At 38.9% G+C, this 22,369-nt stretch overlaps 1 protein-coding gene across 2 annotated transcripts in view; it reads left to right on the forward strand.

The window, feature by feature from the left end:
* The first annotated feature begins 2,927 nt into the window (after positions 1 to 2,927).
* The window catches only part of THUMPD2 (THUMP domain containing 2), a 43,792-nt gene continuing 24,350 nt past the window's right edge, over positions 2,928 to 22,369 (forward strand). The window contains exons 1-6 of one of the 2 annotated variants that reach the window (XM_023619175.2): positions 2,928 to 3,216; positions 10,853 to 10,988; positions 12,630 to 13,030; positions 13,956 to 14,033; positions 16,267 to 16,319; positions 22,173 to 22,260. In XM_023619175.2, coding sequence (XP_023474943.1) covers positions 3,091 to 3,216; positions 10,853 to 10,988; positions 12,630 to 13,030; positions 13,956 to 14,033; positions 16,267 to 16,319; positions 22,173 to 22,260 — 882 coding nt within the window. In that variant the 5' untranslated portion in view covers positions 2,928 to 3,090. The remainder of the gene's footprint in view (positions 3,217 to 10,852; positions 10,989 to 12,629; positions 13,031 to 13,955; positions 14,034 to 16,266; positions 16,320 to 22,172; positions 22,261 to 22,369) is intronic. The other variant, XM_070235538.1, reaches the window with a different exon arrangement.

Consider the following 22,369-nt stretch of genomic DNA (forward strand, 5'->3'; position numbering starts at 1 on the left):
GCTCTCTGCAGGTGCCCAGATGGATGAGGTCATTTCATCCTCAAAGATCTCATAATCTAAAGTATTTGCATTTTAATATCTAAGTATATACATCAAGCACTTTTAAGAACTAAAGTAATTCCCACTCGCACCAAAATAGGGAGAGGTCTTAAAGGAAATGATCTTGCCCTAAATTCCTAAAACACCCCACTTAAAAGTGTATCTGTTCAAAATTGCTCCTGCTGACTTCTAACTTCCTACACGTTGAATAAGCAATATTCAAGCAGCAAAACTCAGCTGGATATACTAACCATCTTTAAGGATCAATGGTTCTCTTCCAGAGGAGACATTTTTTAAAGAGAAGCAGAAATGATGGGGGAAAAGAGTATTTGAGCAGTGGGGAGAAAATTGCAGGCAACTCTCCTCTCAGAAAACCAATTATTTTCTCCCAAAGGCAGAGCTCCACCTATTTCACCTCATCTCAAGCATTGTGTGAAACCCACTGGTGGAAGTCCTGTGCTTGCAGCACGGCCCAAAGGGGAGCACATGCACTTGACCCCCCAACTGGAACAAGAGAAGCCCCTGACCTTGCTGACCAAAGGCTCTTGGAGGGAGAAAGACAACAGAGGAAGGGAATGGGGCGAATTTAAGGGAAGATTGGCTCTGCAGGACTGCAGCTCCAGCTCAGCAGTGGTTCTGTCCAGGAGAGCATGTTGCTGGCCAGCCCTAGGCTCCCCATCTGCCTTGGGGAGCACTGCCATACCTGGGCCCTACCCACTTCTCTACCTTTATCTCTATTGGCTTCTCAACTCATATAATTTATGCCCTAATAACATCCAACTGCTGTTGTGGCCTTCCTGTGACACACACACACACACACACACACACACGCAATTGCATCTACTGCTCCTTCTATCTGAAATGCTGCACCATTACTATACCCGCCCCCCATGCCTCACCCCGAATGAGTCATTTAACTCTTTCACATAGTGGGGGACTGGAATTGGCCACCCCAAGATATGTCTCTTTGGCATGAGGATTATTTTGGGCTGCTTACTTTTTTTTTAATGTTTTTGTTTTACTTTTTCTCCCCCAACCCCCCCCCCCCACCCAGTACATAGTTGTATATTTTAGTTGTGGGTCCTTCTAGCTGTGGCCTGTGGGATGCCACCTCAACATGGCCTGATGAGTGGTGCTATATCCACGCCTAGGATGGATTCCAACTGGCAAAACCCAGGGCCACTGAAGTAGAGCATGTGAACTTAACCACTCGGCCATAGACAGGAGAGAAACTCTGAGAAGTAGAAGTGACCCTTTGTTAAGAGATATTTACATTTATAAAGGAAATCTCCATCTATAAAGGTGTCTCCCTCTCGGTACCAGGAAGAAGGAGGGATGACCTTATCTCTAGAAACTCTTATCAAGGCAGACGGCAAGGACTTATATCTGCATAATAATCTTATTCTTGTTTACTGTGCTTTTCTGGTAATCTCCCATAACTGACTCTCCCCACCCCCAACATCCTCCTTTGTCTTTAGCTGAGGGTGGTATTTAAGCTGAGAGCTTCTGCCATTTTGGCAAGGTACTCAGTTTGCCTGAGCCTCTCGCATGTATACATGTTACAAAGCTTTGTTTAATTTTCTTTTGTAATTCTGTCTCATAGGAATTTAATTCATTATCTGGCCAGAAGGACCCAGAGTGAGTAGAGGGGGTTCCTCCCCTACAACATCCTTCAACACTTGGCTCAGGAAGGATTCTCTGCAGGAAGCTCTCCCTGCCACCTCTTTGTGCTGCCACAGCATCTTGGTACATCCCCACTAAATCAATATCACCATCCTCGAAGCCCCTTGAAGTCCAGACCCTTGCTCACTCATCTTTGTATCCTCAAGACTTAGTGTGGTATCTGGCAGAGAGTAGGTGTCCAGTATTTGTTGAACTGAGTGGGACACATTATGTCTGCGTGCTTACCATCTCGGGTACAGAATGCGGGAAGTACTAAGGAGGTCTCATGGGTCTCCCCAGACAGACCTGAGAGTCAGAAACTCCAAGGTATACAGAAGTTGGAGTGACCTACGGCAACTGCCAAGAGAATGACAACATAAGTCTGGAGGCAAAAACAGAAAAGAATTCACCAACATGAAAGAAGTCTTAGGACTGAACCTTTGAAAAGCTCATGTTATCTGACTCCATACGAGTTTTCATGATACTGTCCCTCTAGATCATGAGCTGGGGAGGGGGTGGGAAGGAAGGGAAGGGGTATCCTCTTATTCACCTTGGGATCACCTTGTGAAGCACATGGAAGGCACCTGCCAGAGAGTCATTCATTTCCTTGTTTCTATACATCTGTTTCAATATATACAGAGCAATTGAATGCTGATCATTTTGTAACACGGATTCTATTTTTCTCAAGTAATATTTTCATTGCCAATTTAAAATTCAGAGTTAAAAAAAAAATCCCTTCAAATATGGTTGAGACAATCAAATCAGATGGCCCAAGCTGGATGGGGTGCATTCATTATCTTAATGGTTAACTAAGCAGTGCAAGAACTGTGACCTCTTTCACAAACATAAAAACATTTTGTTGGAGAGTGGGAATTTCTGCTCTTGGTCCTGGGGATTCCCAGTTTGGCCCCAATTCTTGGTGAAGACAGGGCCCCTTACATGAGGAGAGTAGTGGGGAGGAATAGAAGAAAGTTCATTATACTAGATATTAATTAGGAAGTCTAGGCGCCTGCCTCAGCTGTGCCACTAACTCGCTGACCCTTGGCCTCTCCAGGCACCAATTTCCTCAACCTGAAAAATAAGGCAGATGGATTAGATGATATTATAAACCCCTTTTATATATCACAATCATATACTCCAATTATATCCCTTCCACCTGTCATTCTAAGTAATTCCACACGCCTAATCAAGGAGGTTCCCAGCAGTTAACCACAGAGACCCACAAGGGCCCCTCCCAGGGTACCCGACCCTCTCGGTTCTCCCTGCCGGCGCTCGCCTTCGGCCCCGCCCGCCCTCCGGCCCCTGCGCGCCGCCTCCGCGAGCGCGGGAACGCGCCACGCGCGCCCGAGGCCACGTGACCCCGTGCCGCGGGGCCGCGCCCGAGCCGCCATGGCGGCGGTACCGAGAGATGCAGGCTCTGGGCCTGCAGCGGGCGCCCGCTTCTTCTGCACCGCGGGCCGCGGTCTGGAGCCCTTCGTGATGCGGGAGGTGCGGGCGCGGCTGGCGGCCACGCAGGTGAGTCGGCCTCGCCGCGCGCCCGGGCGGGGAGGAGGGCGTCCCGGCCGCGCCCCCGCCCCTGCCCCGCACCGGGAGAGCCCCTAGCCCGAGCGCGCGGCCGCGCCCCCCGCTCGGAGTTCTGCCGGCAGGTGGAAAGCGCTGCTGGAAAGAACCGCCGGTCGTTGTTCCCCACGTAACTATTACCGCACGTGTGTCACGGCTGAAGTGTTTTTAAAAGGGAAGTTGAGGCAAGTTATTTCCTAGATTCTTTGAAAGAAAGTATTTGATAGTGCCTATAATTAGAACTATCGGACTTGGAATCCTCTCTCCATCCTTTAATTGCAGATGGAATCTTCGGGTTCAGTTACTTGACTCTTGTCAGTTTCCTGACAAGGGTTGTATTTACTCCATAGGATTGTTGTGAGGATTAAATGGTATGGGGTGGGTAAGTACACCTAAACACACAGTAAATAGTAGCTAGAAAAATAATATACTCTTGGAGGCCCCGTAGTCCAACTTCCGGAGGAAGTTAACAGTTGCCGGTATTTGTTGTTAATTTCAATGAAATGAACACGGTTTTAAACATAAGTTTAGGTTCTAGAACATGCTGAGCTGGTTTCCTGAAAGCAGAGGAAAAACCGTAACACTAAAAGTGACCAATATCTTGATGGGGTGTATATGGCAGCGTGAATGATGTTTTAGGAAAAGGAGAGCTCGCTAAGTGAAACTGACCACTCCACTCCCACAGCTATTACAGTGTTGGAACCCACAAAAGGAGTTTCTGCAACGACGAGGTGAGGGGAGAGGAGGATGGAGCGGGTAAAGAATGACATCAGTCTTATTAGACTACCTGCCTCTTGTGGTTTGGGCCACAGATTTTAATAGAGTGTTGAATATAGCTAATCTAATAAAACGACATTATAATAACTGCAGTCATTGATTGAGCGTTTAATATGTGTCAGGCATATGTTCTCAGGTCCTTACTTTGCGTTCACTTGCTTAATTTCCACGACAGCCCTATAAGGTAGACTCCACGTTTAACAGAAAAGGAAAATGAAGCACAGGTAAGGCCAATAAATTATTCAACTCACCTAACCAGAAAATGGCAGAGCTGAGATTCGAACCCAAGCTGTCTGTGAAATCAGGCATGAGTAGATAATCATGATCAACCTGGGCAGGCCGGCACCTGGCTCCAGTTCCGAGACCACTGTGTGGCCATGACATCACACTGCACTGATTTTTTTTTAATGTTAACTTAGAGTTCTTGGTATGAAAAACAGAAGGTTTGACCCGGTCTGAGTGTTTTGGATTATTAGAAAGAAGAAAGACCTTCTCTGCTTGTTCTCCATCTTCTCTAAACATGAAATGAGATTGGGGGGGGGGGGGGCGGGGATTTTAATCACAGCAGAAAATTTCGATTAATTATAGGGAAAAACTTCTTGGCAATGGGAGGAATTAAATGCCAAGAGATTTGGGAATTTCCATATTTTGATTGTGTATGTTTGAAAGCTAGATATGCCTGGAAATGGGATCTGAACAAGTAACCTCTGAAATTCCATTCCAGTTCCACTTATATAAACTCTCAAAGTTAAATCCTGAAATAATGATGACAGCATCTAACATTTATTAAGCACTTGAAGTGCATCAGATGCTTTGTGTACATGACATGATTTAATCCTCAAAAGAATCCCATGTGGAACGTCGTTTTTACTTCCATCTTACAAAGAAAGAGAAAGCTGATGCTAAATGGTGGAGCGGGGACTTGGGTCTGAATCTTTCTTCCTTCGAAGCTCCTGTGCTTTACGGCTGCGCTAAATCCCCAGGGAAAACTGCCCTGGAACATTGGATGTAGCTTATTTCTGTAACAGTGTGGTGAAGAGTGTGTGTGGGCTTTAGAGTCAAGAGACGTGTGTTCAAACCTTCTATCTTCCTATAACAGATTTTTAAATTTGGACAAATTACTCAAATTTCTGAGCCTCACTTTCCTTGGATATGAAATAGAGATGATAATACCCACTTTAAAGGATTAGTGCAATCCTGAGATGAAGATCGATAGCACGTGTGTCATGGTGTCTGGCAAATAGTAGGTGCTCAATAAATGTCCCCAAAGAAGGAGTTGCACAGGAATACTTAAAATCATTCTTGCGATGACAAGAGAGTTTTTTAGAACCTTTGGTTCACTTCAACAAAATTAATATTGTAAAATCTGAATTTACAAAAATTAATTCAGAAGCGATTATTGACTTTTACAAAGTAATCACTGCTCTCATGAGTTGTTTTTCCAATTTAGGTGAACATAAGAATCATCTAGGGAGCTGGTTGAAAATGCATATCCCTGGTTGCCGTCCCCAAAAGCTTTTCTTTCAATAGGGCTGTGGATATTTTGACGTGCAACCTCTCTCCCCCGCGCCAGGTGACTGATGTAGGTGCTTCCTCCAACTCACAGCTTGCTGTAGGACGTGTCCTGTGTATTCTGTTTAGGTTTTTCCATGGAGAATTTCAAACATACGCAAAAGTAGACAGAACAGTATGATGAATCTCACGTACACAATAACGATCAGCCATGGTGAATTCTGCTCCCTTCGCAGCCCTCCCACTCCCCACCCCATGTTATTTCGAAGCAAATCCCAGATATCACTTCATCTGTAAATATTTGCCTGAATATCTGTAAGAACTCTTTTATAGCACAATACATGTATTATAGTATAAAAGAGAGAGTACATATAAGGGCTCTTTTTTTAAAAAAAAAGATAAACCACAGTATCATTATCACATCTAAAAATTAATAATTCCTTATTGTCAAATATCTAGTCAGTGTTCAAATTTCACTTGTCTCATAAATTTAACTTTTGTTTTTAAGTTTGTATGTTTGAATCAGGATTGAGGTAAGGTCCACATGCTGTGGTTGGCTGATATTCTTATAGTCAGTTTCACTTTTTTTAAGTCTCTTTCGATCTATACATTTCCCCTCCATCTCTCTTTTTTTCCCCTTGCAATTTGTTAAAGAAGCTGGATTGTTGTCCCATGGTGTAGAGCGAGGGTTGGCTAACTTTTTCTGTAAAAGGCCAGATAATAAATATTTCATGCTTTGTGGATCACACATGTGGATCATTTTGTGGTTTCTGTCACACGTTCTTTGTGTTATCGTTCGTTTTTACATCCCTTTAAAATGTAAAAACCATTCTTAGCTCACCAGGCCTAGTTTTCTGACCCCTAGTGTAGAACTGTGCTGTCCAACAGGATCATCAGCCAAAGTGGCTGTTTTAATTAAAATTAAATAAAATTAAAACTTCACTTTCTCCCTCGCATCAGTCACATTGCCACTTCTCAGAAGCCGCGTGTGCTGGCGGTGACTGTGTGGGAGAGCACAGGTTGTGGAAGATTTTCGTCACAGCACGTTGTTGCACGGCACTGCTGGGGCTTCCCCTGGTCTAGGTGTTGCCGGTTGTGCCTCCATGGTGTCGTTTAACAGGTTCCTCTGTCCTCTGTGTTTCCTGTAAGTTGGAATCTTGTAAGTTGTATCTAGAGCTTGGTCAGATACAGGTTTGGTTTTTTTTTTCCTCCTGGTTGTGGGGCAAACTTCTTGATCGTTTCCTGGGTATTGTAAAATATTTAATTTTATTATACAAATATATATTTTTTATATATGTGATATATTTTATATACATACATTATATGTTTTTTACTTAGACTACTTTAATGAAATATATTGGGAAAAATTAAGCTTTACTTTATAACAACATTTAATGTGTTAAATAGTATGATTTATTATAACAATAATAGTAGGAACAGTTATTTTTAACATAAATTAAATATAGTAGAGGTGTCTCTAATGCCAGCTGGCCAGAAAGGCCCTATGAATTGATTAATCAGTCTTTATAAACTCACATAGCAAAGACTATTAACCCAAGTCTTGATAAGCCAACCAGTTTTTAATTTTTTAATGGGGTCATGATGCTGGAGGCTAAGGGGTAGAGCTAAGCAGATAGTCAAGTTATTTCATAGTAATTTCATTTAATAGGATGATTGCGGCTGATTTTTTTTGAAGGTTCTCTGCATTCCTTGCAGATTGAATGCCTTTTTAAAAATTAAGTTAAATGTTTTTTAGTTCTGTCTTCTAAAGTGAACTAAAAAAGCTCGCACACCACCTCAACTCTTCACTTAGCACTTTAAAATTAATTCTGAAACGAAATGGCATTTGTAGAATTAGAACTTTGGTATCTCCCCGTATTACTATACGTTTGTGCCTACACTTAAACTTTTAATCTTTGTGTTAGACTTGAATCCCTGAATTTTAAACGAAAAGCTAAAATGCTAATTGCTTAGATATGCTAGCTGATGACAGAGCTGTTTTTATTTTAATAAAGGCTGTTACTTCATCTTCAGAAGTGTTAGACCTAAAACCAGCTGGTTTTAGACATTTAGTTATGATTTAGTTCCAAGTGGAAAAAAAAACCCAAATTATATATATAAATGAATTTTCAAGTAACAAATACTGGGATGAAATATTCTAAAACACCACATTTCCCCTAACTATTGAGATTGAATATGATCTATTATAAGCAATAAACTAAAGAGAAACAGTGACACTAGCTTCAGCTGTTTTTGAGATTATAAGCTTCCAAATTCATTCTCCCTACTGCTGTAAGATATAATACCTTATCTTCACAAAGAATAAACTGTTAAAAGTGCTTCCATATATATGAGTATTTGATTTTTTTTATAGTGACTGTTTTACAATTTGGTAAACTTCTGATTACATGCTTATTACTTATAAAAGGAATGTAGGCCTTATGTTAATTTTTATTCATTTATTTGTTTGTTTATTTTTTGAGGAAGATTAGCCCTGAGCTAACTGCTGCCAATCCTCCTCTTTTTGCTGAGGAAGACTGGCCCTGAGCTCACATCCGTGCCCATCTTCCTCTACTTTATATGTGGCATGCCTACCACAGCATGGCTTGCCAGGCGGTGCCATGTCTGCACCCGGGATCCGAACCAGCGAACCCCGGGGCTGCCAAAGCAGAACATGTGCACTTAACTGCTGCGCCACCAGGCTGGCCCTAATTTTTAAATAAAGAAAATAATGTTGCTTTTGTTTTGAGAGTGTATTTAGCATTTTAATGCCTCAACACATGTTATTCTTATGATTTGACACCCCAATTAAATTAACCTTTTAAGTCCTCTTAACCGACTTGATTTTCAGTCTTTTTTTTTTTCTTCTCCTCCCTCCTCCAAAGGAAGATGATATTTTTAGAGGAAGCTCATTGTATAAAATGTTTCCTTTGGTATTCAAATAACTAAGAAAAGATCTTTGCACAGTTAAATAACTATAAATTAATGTTAGATCATTGACTACTTAAATTAAAATCAGTGGTCTAGATGTTTGCATCAGTTTATTTATAGGACTTGAATCTTAAAACCATACAGTTTCAGTGAAACATTTATTTCAGTTCCCCTGGAATCTTGGCAAAGTATTTCATGTCTGTTAACTTGTTTTGTGATGGCTTTAATATCAGCTATATTTTTATTTTAAGTGACATAAAGTCTAAATTTTTAAAAATTTACTTTTTGAAACTTTGTTTTTAAGTTCTAAGCATTTGAGGTATGTATTTAGTTTTGACTTTAGTGGGAAACTGCCACCTTTGTAATGAGAAAGAAATAAATTCTAGAAACCACAAGTTCTTATTTTAGTTACTTCATTAACCCCTTAAATATTGGTTCCTAAACATTCTTTGCATTCCCTACTTCCTCTGTCTCTCTTGGTCAGCTGCATTGCTGGTACCTAAGCTATTTGAGTTTTATTTTTATTTATTTATTTTTCCAGCTTTAATGAGGTGTAATTGACATATATTATGTAAGTTTAAGGTATACAGCATGTTGATTTGATACGTTTATCTATTGCAGAATGATTACCACTATGGCATTAGCTAACACTCCCATTCTTCACATAATTGCCATTACATTTTTGTGCTCAGAACACTTTAAGATCTACTGTCTTAGCAACTTTCAAGTATGTAATATAGTAGTATTAGTTGTAATCACCATGCTGTACATTAGATCCCCAGAACTTGTTCATCTTATAACCGGAAGTGTCAAGATTTTAATTGGTGTCAACCTAAGACTTCCTCGGCAGAGGTTCTTCTTCATCAGGCTAGAGAGGTAACCCCAGAAATAACCATCCCCAAAGCTTAATTGGACCATGCCAGATCAAAAGAACCCAAAACACCTGGAGTTCAAGTTCCCATGGAATGGAAGTTCCCTAAACACATGGGATACCCCAAATTCCCTGTTGCCTCAGTTCTAAGAGATGACTTAGAAACATGTTAGTCAGCCTGTGACCACTGCCGAAAGGAGAATTCTAGGACAATCCATATCCATCCTGAACTTAGGTTGAATCCATGTCCATCCTGAACAGGTGCACGAGGTTGGGTTGACCTGAAAAGGTTGAGCATTCATTGGTATTGGGCAACATTTGCCGTGCCTCATTAGACTATGAGTCAGTGCTCTTAGTTCTCCTTTCTTCTCTCACTCTTACCACATATCCATCCTGTCTCCAAAGCCTCTTTCTGTTTGATGCATATTTCTTGATTCTGTCTGTTTTCCAGCTCCCACAGCCAAGTGTCTCACTATTTCCACCTCAGTAATCTACTTCTCCCTCCAGCATCACATTCTACACTCACTACCTCTTCCCGAGTCATTTTTTTTGCCAGCTAATTCAGTGCTATCACAGATTTTATCAAAAGTCTGTAATGGCTGACTGTTACCATCTGTGGTACTCCAAATTTCATGACCGTTTATCAAGCTGGCCTGAACTACACCATTCGTCCATCTGACGCGCAGTCAGCATAACACAGCAAATGTTGGCATGCTAACTTACACTTTACTTCAGCCAGGTGGTCACTCTCACCTCTGCGTCTTGCTCTTTGTTCTTTTGTTAGAATCCCTCTTCCCAAATCTTATAGCGACTTTTCTAATGATGGCTTCCATATTCAGTCCTACTTACTGTACTTAGAGATTATCAATGCATTTCTTCTATTAACTTTTTGGTTTGCTTCTGGGTTTAATTCAAGTTATTGGCTTATAAATTTTATATTTTAATTTGTATGTCAGTGTATGTCTATTACATTATTATTCATATGTCTGCCCCTTGGTAGAACACAAGGAAGGTGTTTAATAAATACCTGCTGAGTATGTTAACCTGGGGCTAGACACCTGATTTGTCCTATCCATTATACCTTTCTTTTGTCCACTTTTAAATAGTGTGTGAAATTTGGTAATTACTATTTTGTGTTCTCTTTTTCTAGTAGTATATGTGTGCATTTGCATGCACACACACACTTTAATAACATAGGAAGAGTATACTCTTGGTCACTGACTGTGTGACTTCATACAAACTATTTAACCCACTGAAGCCTCAGTTTCCTAATTTGTAAAATGGGGAGGATAAAATCTACCTTAGAGAGTTGTTATAAGGATGAAAGGAAAAAATGTATTCGGAGTACCTAGTACAGTGTCTCACAGCTGGTAGATACTTCAGAAATGATCATTTTTATTACTGTTAATCTAGATGCTGTGTTTTAATTGAGGGGGCAAAAGGGAAATGATTGTTTCTCTGACACTGGACTCCATTAATAGCTATTTTTTCTATCTCTAGGTTGAATATATTTCAGGAAAAGTTTTTTTCACCACCTGTCCTGACTTGAATAGGCTGAAAAAGTTAAAATCTGCAGAAAGATTATTTTTGCTAATTAAAAAGCAGTTTCCATTTGATGTTTCTTCTGTAAGTAAAGGTATGGTGTATACCTATTGCTTTTACCCACATGATATATTGTACTCTGAAGTTTTCTGCTTGGTAATTGTTATGTAGCTATTTCACATTTTTAAGATTCATTCATACCTATGGGATCATTAATTATGTATTTTTCCTGCATATTGTAACCTGATTGTGTCTCTTCTCTTTGCAATCTGCTGCCTGTCTTCTGAGATTTCAGTGTCCTAAGTCACATTTCTTCCCTGAGCATTATGATCACAGACCTTCTCTAGAGACATGCATGGGCAGTTGCATTTGTTTAGTTTTCGGAGCATGTGATAAGTCAATGCGTTGTTTTAATAAATTGGTAAAAATTGCCACCTTGTAAATTTTAACTGATGAATGATATAATTGGAAAAATACTACATAATAAAATTTCCTGTTTGGGGGACTTTAAATATTAGGAATAAATTTATATTCATGCTTTATAAAAAGCATCAGAGTTAAAGGGACCTTAAGAGATTTCCTTTCTACTCCCTAAATTTGTAAATATGCTGCTAACATAGTTTAGGGATCTTGATAAAAGCAACAAAAAAGGGTCAGATGCTGCTGGACTAAACATTGCCTTAAACTTCATTTTGATTGCTAAATGTGCACCAGAGATCATGTCATCATATAATCTATAATAAGCTGTGTCAGGAAAGATACAACTGGCAAGAAATCAAGACAGGGCAGAAAAATGGTTTTAAAGCAAATCCTAAGGTTTTATACTGTGGGGTCAATACAATGTCATCCCAGTATTCCATACACCCTCATCTTAGAGAGCTACAGTTATTACTCTTGGGTCATCGTGATGACCTTTGTTCATCAAGGAAAGATTACATTCAGGGCCAGCCCAGTGGCGCAGCGGTTAAGTTCCCACGTTCCACTTTGGTGGCCTGGGGTTTGCAGGTTTGGACCCCAGGTGTGGACCTATGCACTGCTTGTCAAGTCATGCTGTGGCAGGCGTCCCACATATAAAATAGAGGAAGATGGGCACAGATGTTAGCTCAGGGCCAATCTTCCTCAGCAAAAAAGAGGAGGATTGGCAGCAGATGTTAGCTCAGGGCTAATCTTCCTCAAAAAAAAAAGAAAGAAAAGATTACATTTTATTGAGCATGCTGGCAGTCCGTAAGTTATGAATGGGTTGTGTATCTGAAGTGTTACTTTATGGAAACTCATTTATTATGTATGCTAATATGTTACGGTCTCAAATGGTCCCAAGATTTAGTTGCTCTGTTTCTGAGCTCTGTGTTTTGCAATTTATTCTGTTTTTTTAAACTTTATTTTTATAGGCAAGATCAGCATTATTTCAAGGATCGATACACACTCTAGGTTTATGCATATATTGAAGAGATATATGTATTATCATAGGACGAATGATCTTGCTAAAGTATATGATAATTCTGTGGGAATTTTAAAATAATTTTGATGTTAAATATGGAATCTAAAAATGAACTTTGTTCTGCACAATATTCTTATGTTAAACTATGAATTCCGGATGAAAGTGAAGTCACCATTCATGTAGCGAGTTTACAAAACTTATTTTAAAGAAATAAAGTAATGGAATTGGGAGGTGATAAATGTAATAGACTGTCTTTAAAGCTTCTATATAGGATAAACTGAGATTTTATTTTTTTAGGAAGAATGTGTAATGAAATGCAAAGACTGATAAGTGATGATCCTGAGAGTTGGTTGAATGCCATTTCAATATGGAAAAATCTTCTTGAACTTGATGCAAAAAAGGAAAAACTGTCTCAAAGAGATGCTAACCCACTGAAAAGAAACATGGGAGAGAATGACATCATCATTGCTAAGAAATCAAAAACAGAGATACAAGAGAACAGGGAATGCCAACTGGAAAAACAAATGGAAGAAGAAATACTGGAGCAAGGAAATGTTATCACTGAAAGAGAAGAAGTTCAAGAGGAAGAATCTGAGAAGGATGTAGCAAAAGCGGTGGTTGCTCATAACCAGGGCGACTTGACTTTCCGAGTTTCTTGCCGCTGTAGTGGGGCTGTTGCAAAGACCTTCACTGCACAGGTACGCTTACCTCCAAAGTGGGGGTTTTCTACAGAATTTTCTAACAGAATTATTTACTCTTTAAATTTAAAATGAGATAAACACCTTTCACAGAATAGATAACTAGGCCCAGGCGGATAACTAGGCCTAATCTCTTATAATTAAATCTCTTTAAACATGCGTTTTCTGACTTCACCTCAGATCCTTAAGAGGAATAGGATGCCATTCCATGTAGTGACCTCCTTTTTCTTTCTCCCTAAATCTTCCCTTAAACTCAGAGATATCATTTACATCTGGAAATCCTAATATCATGGTCCTAAGCTTTTTGGATTTCTCTTCAATTCTGTTTACTGAGTGTTTACTCTGTACCAGGCCCTGCATGATGACTGTCACCAGGACCCAGACTGCAGATAACTCAAATGCAAAGTCCTCACTATCTAGAAACTTCAAAACAGCTTGTCAGTTGACCCTTACAAAGTTCAGTGATACAAAGGGCATAGGTCTGGTCCTTTGGCCAACCTTGAGATGAGACAGACCCTAAAGTTTGAGTCTTATGCTACTGATCTGGTAATTTTTAAACATACAGGATTATGGTAATTAAAAGACTTAATATTTCAGCTTGCCTCTATATCCTAAAACCCAGAATGACCATATTTATCCGGGTCATGATCTGGTTATTTCATGTATCAAAATTACAGGAATAGAGATTACACATGAGTAGATGTTAATGCCATAGAATGTGGTGGGGGGTGAAAGAGGTAAAATGCAACCTTATTGTCTTGAATAGAAAATGCTTTAGTGTAATATTCTGATATTGCAGCCCTAAATTACCATCAGATAGTCTGACTTGATTTTCCTGCAGGCTTTGTTAGTTTTTGCTTACATTTATACTTAAAATTTGTATTTTTAGTATTCTTATCTTTTCTGTAACTTGCTGCTTTTCCAGGAGATAGGAAGAGTAATTGGAATTGCTCTTATGAAACAGTTTGGATGGAAAGCAGATTTGAGGAATCCAAATTTGGAGGTACTGAATGTTCGTTTTATTTTACATGCTTATAACCTAATTCTTTAAAGACAATGTCAACTAGTCTTCTTGTACTTTTCCATTTTGCTTTAGAGTTTTAAAAAGTGTGCCTGCATGGATCCATGGTCTGTCTTCTCTAGCAGTAGAGTAGTGCAGATAATTTGCTAGTAGTTTTCACTATGAAAATGTCTTATCCAAATAAGACGTTTTGGAATGGAGTTGTTTAGTCCATTTGTTATAAGGTTGCAGAGATGTTCTCGGCAATCACTATGCTACGTAACAAGTCTCTATAATCAGAAATTCTAGCTAATGTTTAAAAAAAAAAAAGAATAGAAAGCAAAAAGTCCTGCACAAAATTCAGTAGTGTGTTAGTATGACTTTGTTATGGTTGTGGGATCATGTTTTTCTTTTTCTCTGTTTTCAAAATTAATTTAATGAGGTTGCGCTAGTTTTAATTAGAACAAAGGAAAACACTTAACATGGGGAAACAAATCCTAGCTATAGAAAATGTTCTCCACTATTTTGTGAAAAACATCTCGTAAATTTGACGGGTAGTCATTTCCCTGGTTCGTTAATTCATAAATTTATTGTTATGTAGCTTTAAATGGAGTAATAGCTCGCCAAATCAGAACATTTTGTGTTGTTTTATTTTTTAATTTTTTACATGCTATTTTTCACTTTTCGAAAGTAATGCCTGGCATATTTCCTTTACTGCTGTCATGAAAAACATTTTGACCCCAAAAGTGTTGTGACCTGAGGGTGTCTTCCCTCGTCTCTTCCCATCCACTTCTCCCATCTTCTCCCCTCCTGGTCTCCTCCTCACCATCGCCCCATGGCTGCATCTCACTGTGTCAGAATTACAGTTTTCTCATAGTTTAGCTCATAAACAAATATAGCTAATTTAATTCCTATCAGCCACTTAATGCAAGTAATAATAGCTATTCTTGGTAGAAATAATCAACACAAAGTTGACAAAACTAAAATCACACATAGTAAAATTTATGACCAAAATTGACAGAAGAATCAAATCTTAACATTTTTGTTCTGCAGAATTATAGAAAAAATTTTATAGGGGGAGAAGCTATTCTTAATAACATTTGATGTATAAAAATATTAGTGTATCATATCTTTTCTAAATTTTAAAAAGAGAATTAATGCCAATAAATAATTTTGCTAAGATGAATAATATAAAAAATTGGAGAGGCCAGCCCTGTGGCATAGCGGTTCAGTTCACGCACTCTGCTTTGGCAGCCTGGGATTCACTGGTTTGGATCCTGGGCCTACACACAGCTGTCAAGCCATACTGTGGCAGGCATCCCACATATAAAGTAGAGGAAGATGGGGACAGATGTTAGCTCAGGGCCAATCTTCCTCAGCAAAAAGAGGAGGATTGGTGGCAGATGTTAGCTCGGGGCTAATCTTCCTCAAAAAAAAAAAAAAAAAAAACTTTAGCTGTGTGATGATCAAGGAATTAAATTGACTAAATGGAGTTCATTCCAGATCATTCTTTCTTGATGAAAATTTATCAGTATTGGAATAATTCTGATTAACTACATATATTAAAAATAACCTTAGGTTGAAAGTATCGAGAATCAGATGTTCCTGAAGTCAAATGGCAGAATTAGAATATTCCATAAACCTTTTCATACTACAATAGTAAGATTTTAACTTTTAAGATTTAGGTGGGCTACTAATTATATCTTGAGACGTTGAAATCCTCCTTATGGCCTAACAGAAGACAGGTAATAGAAAGGAAGAAGCTCACCTGTAGAGAGGAGAGAGAGAAGAGGTCCCCTTGCTACCATATATTTGACCTGAAGAAGGTTTTCTCTGACCTGTGATAGCCCTTTGTGGCCTCAAGGCTCGCTAGAAGTTAGAATTTGGGTAGAATGTAGGAAGCCTTCTCTAACCCAGAATGCTGAAAATCTGATCCAGTGATGATAATTAGAGAATCTCCAGGAAGAAAGTTGCTCTTGAGCTCATAACATGATTCTCCTTATAACTTGTATACCAAATTGACCTCAGAATTTTTCTATGAAATGCACTTAAAATTTACTTCACCTCTGCTCAAGAAAAAAATATTATGGAACATTTTTCCAGATATGACAAATAAGGCCTTAGAATTTCTTATTAAAATATAGGTGATATAGGTTCAAAATGGAAGTTTCCAGGTTGTCGATAATTTGGTCCTGCATTTCCTATTCCATTCTAACTTCCGTATTTTTTCTTTCAGATATTTATACATCTAAATGACGTTTACTCTGTGGTGGGAATTCCAGTGTTCAGGTAGATATTGTATTCTGAGTTCAGGTTTGTCCCTTAGTAGAGTTTGTAAAATTAAGAACTTTATGCTTTTTATTTATAGTATGAAACACTGATATAACAGGAGGCTAAAGGTAAAGCGTTTGAGTTCTTTGAACCAGGGAAGTGTTGTCATGGAGCTTAGTGGGTCTGATTTAATCTAAACAGTTAGAGCTGTGAAAGATTTGATCACAATAATCTACTGATTACATGATTCATACTGAAAATTATACCTAATCATTTCTATTAAATGATTTTCACAGGCCCATATTTGAACTAAAATTTTTAGTCTATTGGCATCTTGGAGTTTTAATTGAAATAGAAAATACAGCACAGTTCTTTAAAATTTACCTTGAATATTCCCCAAATTTTATTACCATTATTCTGTTACTGTAGGAGAGTATTTCCAGTTTTAAAAATTTTCTTCAGGTATCTCCCTAGTTATGCTGGGTACTATAATAATAATAAATGCAAATGATTTATTTCCTTATTCAAAAATACTTATTAATGCATATCGTACACCAGGTACTTTTCTAGATGCATTGGGAAGAAAGAGCTGGTTGGATGAAAATAGTGATTTTCAGTTTCTTGGGATCATATAAAAATTGTTGGCATCTTCAAGACATTTTATATGCATAGCCCTATTTGCATAGTATAAAGGGATTTAGATACCCTTTTGTAGCTGATTCCAGGAATAGAATGTTTTTAAAATCATAAAAGTCCTGTGGGAATACCCCATTTGCCCTAAGATCACATTTATGCATGTGCCAGCCTGACTCAGGATGTAGAAAAGAACATTTAAGGTTATTGTGATAGCTTTTATCAGATGGTGCCGTACGGCAGTTGATTACCACAGTGCTGAGAACATTGTAGCTGTTAAGAAATGTGGATGATTGAGTTCTTGCTGTGTGTTCCATCAGCCTCTAGATTACAAAATTCATGCGCTAAATATTTCTTGTCGCTTTCACACCCATGACGTCATCACGTCGTAATACGCTGTTGCTTTCCCTTGGCCCCTACATCCCCCAATACCTTCCAAGTTCTCCGAGACCAAACCTAACCCACTGTCTTACATCTTCTCCCACAGGGCGTCCAGCCTCCCCTACTTGAAGCCCCAGGCCCTGACCACTGCAGAATGTTTGTAAAACTGATTGCCTTTAATTTGAACAATTTTGCCTATTTGGCTTTTTAAAATTCCATAATAGTTGGCAGGAAACGTGGGGGTAACTGAAAGATGGTCACACTTCAACCTAGTATAGTTATTGATGGTCACCAAGAGAAGGGTAAGAAAGACTAGTAAAACGTAAAATATGAAATATCTTTTTAGAATTCTTAAAGTAGTTAAACATTTTTTTTAACACTTTGGCCTCTAAAAGGGTTAGCGTAAGTCTCTAGAATACTGACTTAAGAGAAATGTTGTATCCTCAGCAGGGTTGACTTAGTGTAGCACGAATGTATTTAGCTTCTTAGCACCAAATAAAGGAACTAGTGTTTAACTGTTAATTATATATAAAAATGCCAAATTTCATGCTCTTTGGTTATTAACTTAACAAGTATATATGTATACATTCTTATATAAATATCTTTAAAAGGTGTTAAATTTTATTTAAAATTTTTTGAGTGCTTGCCAGACACACTCAAGAAGTCGTGTTTATGACATCTCAAATAATAACTGGTAATGTGTACCTAAAAGTTTACAATTAAAAGGTATCGATATAAAAATTAAGACTCAGACCCTGAATGAGCAGTGGCTGAAAATAAGAAGACTGTATTAGATGCTCCATGACTAGTGGGTTTGACATTCTCAGGAAAGGAAGAAATCAGTCTCAATGATGTGTGTTGGTTAAAGAGAACAGTTCGCTGGTGTGCGAGGAAAGGAGGTCGTATGAAGAATAGCAGATGGCAGCGGACGGGAAGTGAGAGTGGAGATCAGAAACTGCCACCTGGTGACCCTGACGAGAGAAGAAAGTCAGAAGGGATGAAACAGAGAATAGAGCAGCCATGCAGTTTGAGGGGACATAAAAATTTGTATCTTGGTAGTTCCTAAAGACATCAGTTGTAATAGAGCTCTGCTTTCTTTGCAGTCAGGAACCATTTGGATATCAGTAGCTCCATAGGACATTACCTGTGTGCAGCTGTGCACACTGACACATCACTGAGGACAGCATAGCATGGCGGACAAGAACTGTGCACTTCAATTCTGCCTTCACGGATTAACTCCACAAGTGTGGGCAAATTATCACATCCCTCTGCTGTAAAGTCAGGACAACAGTAGTACCTACTTCAGAGATTTGTGGTTGGGATTAAATGAGATAACCCATGTAGAAATGAGAGAGCTGATAAATTTCAATTGTTTTGTTTTTTGGGTTTTTTTGTGAGGAAGATTAGCCCTGAGCTAACATCTGTTGCCAATCCTCCTCTTTTTGCTTGAGGAAGATTGTCGCTGAGCTAACATCTGTGCCAATCTCCTTTTATTTTATATGGGATGCTGCCACAGCACAGCTTGATGAGCGGTGCTAGGTCTGCGCCCAGGATCTGAACCTGACAACTCTGGGCCACTGAAGCAGAGTGCTTAAACCTAACTACTACGCCACGGGGCCAGCCCCTCAACTGCTTTGTTTTTTAAACAGATCAGCAGGTAGGGAGAGAAAGACAGAAGCGTTTACTAAGTTTAATCCATTCAGTTAACTTCAGTTGAGACATCTAGTGAGGACTTACTGTATGCTAAGCATTATGCCGGAGATCCAAAGTTCAAAAATGGTTATTAAGTTCAAAGAATTCAGTCTGGTGGTAGAACATATCGGTGATAAATGCTTGACTAGAGTTAGAAAAGCGGACCTAACTCTGATGGAGGACAGGTGAGCAAAAGAACATAGAGGAGAATCGCTTAATGTATCACTTAAAAGGAGAATAATAAGCAAGGGTTCTCAAGTGGACAAGAGATGGAAAGGATCTTACTAGCAAGGAATTGCATGTGCACAGGCATGGAGGTGTGAAGAAGCTTGATTTATGTGGTGGATAGCAAGTAGTTTCAGTATTGATGGGACAGGCAATGCGTTGGGGGGTTGGTAGAAAATGAGACAGAATGATTAGAAACAAGTCTTGAAGTGTCTTATAAGCCATGGATTGGATTTTATTCTTAAAGCAGTAAGAGCATCAGCCCCAGTGGCCTAGTGGTTAAGTTTGGCTGTGCTCAACTTTCGTGGCCCGGATTCAGTTCCTGGGCGCCGACCTACACCACTTGTCTGTCAGTGGCCATGCTCTGATGGCAATTCACATACGAAATAGGGGAGGTTTGGCAACAGATGTTAGCTCAGGGCGAATCTTCCTCAGCAAAAAAATAAAATAAAATCAGTAAGGATTTGAAGCAGAAGAGTGATGTGATCAGATTTATGATTTTGAAAAATTAGCAAGGAAATTATATTTTAAAATGAAAGAATTAAAAAGAAAAAGGAGGTTTAAATTCATTTATAATAGTTCAGGCAATGAATGATGAGGAGCTGAACTAAGGCAAAATTGGGAGTAACAAAAAAGGAGGCCATCAATTCAAGAAAAAGTAAAGAGCCTAGAATAACTTCCAGATATCTGATTTGGCAACTGGTAGATACTGGTGTCAGTCACTGAGATACGAAATGTAGGGCAAGAAAGTAGTGTATTCAGTGAAAAATGTCCAAGTAGGTATTTAAGTTACAGCTCTGTGTTCAGGTGACAAGTGTAGGCTGGAGATGTAGATTAGGACACGCAATATATAGATGGTAAGTGGCCCAGGAAGATGAGGAAATGTGTCAGGATGTGAAATGCAGGGAAAGGAGAGTGTGCTCAGTTTACGGCTATTGAATTCGCAGTAGATAGATCACCTCCAGGTCAAAGGTGTCCTATAAATACACTTTTGGAGATAAAGATGTAGGATTTGAGTGACAGGTCTAGGCTAGAGATGTAGATGAGAGTGTCTTCATCTTGGTGATAGATGGTGTGTAAGAGAGTAAAGAAGAAACACATGTATATATGGAGGATCAAAACCCACATTTTTGTATTAGGTGAAAACCAAATAAAATCTAAGTAAACACATTAGCCAGATTCTATGGAAGCAGAGAATTATTTTTATTTTCTAGGAGTTTATTTCTGAATACTTTCTTCCCCTGAATAATTTAATTATATTGAGCCCCCGCCCTTTTTTTTGTCGCTGAGCTAACATCTGTGCCAGTCTTCCCCTATTTTGCATGTGGGACGCCACCACAGCATGGCTTCATGAGTAGTGTGTAGGTCTGAGCCTAGGATCTGAGCCTGTGAACCCTGGGCTGCCGAGTGGAGTGCACGAACTTAACCACTACGCCACCAGGCTGGGCCCCTAGTGAAGCCCTTTTGTTGAAGTAATAGCAGATCAGTTTGCCCAGATGTATGCAAAATAAGAACACACTCACTTTTGTCACATCTTAATAGGATTGGCTCTCATAAAATAAAACCTCTATTAGTAAAAATATATACATAATTGTCAAAACTTTCAAAGTTTCTGCATAAATCCCTGGTGCTTAGAAAACCACTTTGCAATAGATTTGGACAAAGAGAGTTTTCTATATCAAGTCTCTCTTTTTTGGTATCCAGAGTGAAAAATAATCTCTCAATTCTGGTTTTAACTAATGTGTTTTGTAGCAAGACTATTGCTGAGCCTAGCCTATAGAAGCAAGATTTGTTGATAAAAATATTTTAGTGTTTCCACCCTTGAAGTTTATATCCCAAATTCCAAATCTATGGATATAGTACTATTTAGTGTGAATTGTTAAACAAATTTTCATGGGTTTACCATGCAGAGCTTCCTCATTATAACAATTAATCTACCTTTATACTGTTTTATTTGGAAGAGATACCTCATCTAATTATAACATTTTAAGAGGCTTACAATAAATACATGCAGAACAGGATAACTTAAGGTCAAAGAAAGATCAGAAACAAAATGATGAAAGAAAGTGTTTGGAGAATCTGTGGCTTTGTGTAACGTTCGTAGAAGAGCCCTCATAGTGGTTTTGGAACAAGCCTACTCCCAAAACAGCCAAGCACTAATTCTTGAAATCATATCTTCATATCTTACCAACAAATTATTTAAATGAAATAGAAAAGTGCATTGAAATTTCCAGGGAAATGCTTGTTCATTGCATTGGGAACATAGAAGAAATATTTTGGACATTTCTGTCAAATCTGGAAACACTGATAGTAGCAGTGATGAGATGGAGGATAAAGTATGAAGTGATGTGTCACAGAGACCAGCGAACTAATGTGGGAGACCCTGCTTCAGCCCTTCACTCAGTAAATTATTTTAGACAATGCAATGTCATGCTTCATTTCATCTCTTGAGAAAGATGCAAATGAGCAAAAAGCAACTTACAAAAAGGACTTCTTATAGAAAACATGTTTTAAGAGTTAGCATTCATTCAGCCCTACTTGCCGTACTACATCTATGTCACAGAACGATATGTTCTTAATGACTGTGGATCAGCAAGAAAGGTCAATTCTGTATGGGAATTCTGTGTAAACACTTTAGAAAGATTTCTCTCCGGGGTGATTAAATTTTTATAGGTTAAACACATAAGAGTTAAATTTCAGTTACCTAAAAAATTTACCTTTCTGAAATACTGCACTGGCTGATGAACAAGGTGCCAATTAGAGAAGGTGTTTTTGTACTAGGGTTAAATACTCTCTAACTTAGGGAACACTTCCGTGACTGTTGTATGAACATGTTAAAATGATTCACAGATGTGGACAGCTTAATCATTTGTATTTAGGCCATGTTCTCCTTTGACATGCAGTAATAGTGGCTATTTCATCAGGCTCTTTTCTTCACAGGGTTCCTTTAGCCAGCAGAGCTTACATCAGGACAGCAGGGCTGAGGTCTACCATAGCGTGGGCAATGGCCTCTCTCGCCGAAATTAAGGTAAGGAAAATGTCTTCAGATAGCAAGCTCCTTTCCATAGGTAACTCACACAGTCTTTTATCGGTGGACAGCTTGCTTGCTTGCTTTCTCTTCCTTTCTTTTCTCTTTT

Source organism: Equus caballus, chromosome 15, assembly GCF_041296265.1.
Source record: "Equus caballus isolate H_3958 breed thoroughbred chromosome 15, TB-T2T, whole genome shotgun sequence".
In the NCBI taxonomy this organism is placed as follows: Eukaryota; Metazoa; Chordata; class Mammalia; order Perissodactyla; family Equidae; genus Equus; species Equus caballus.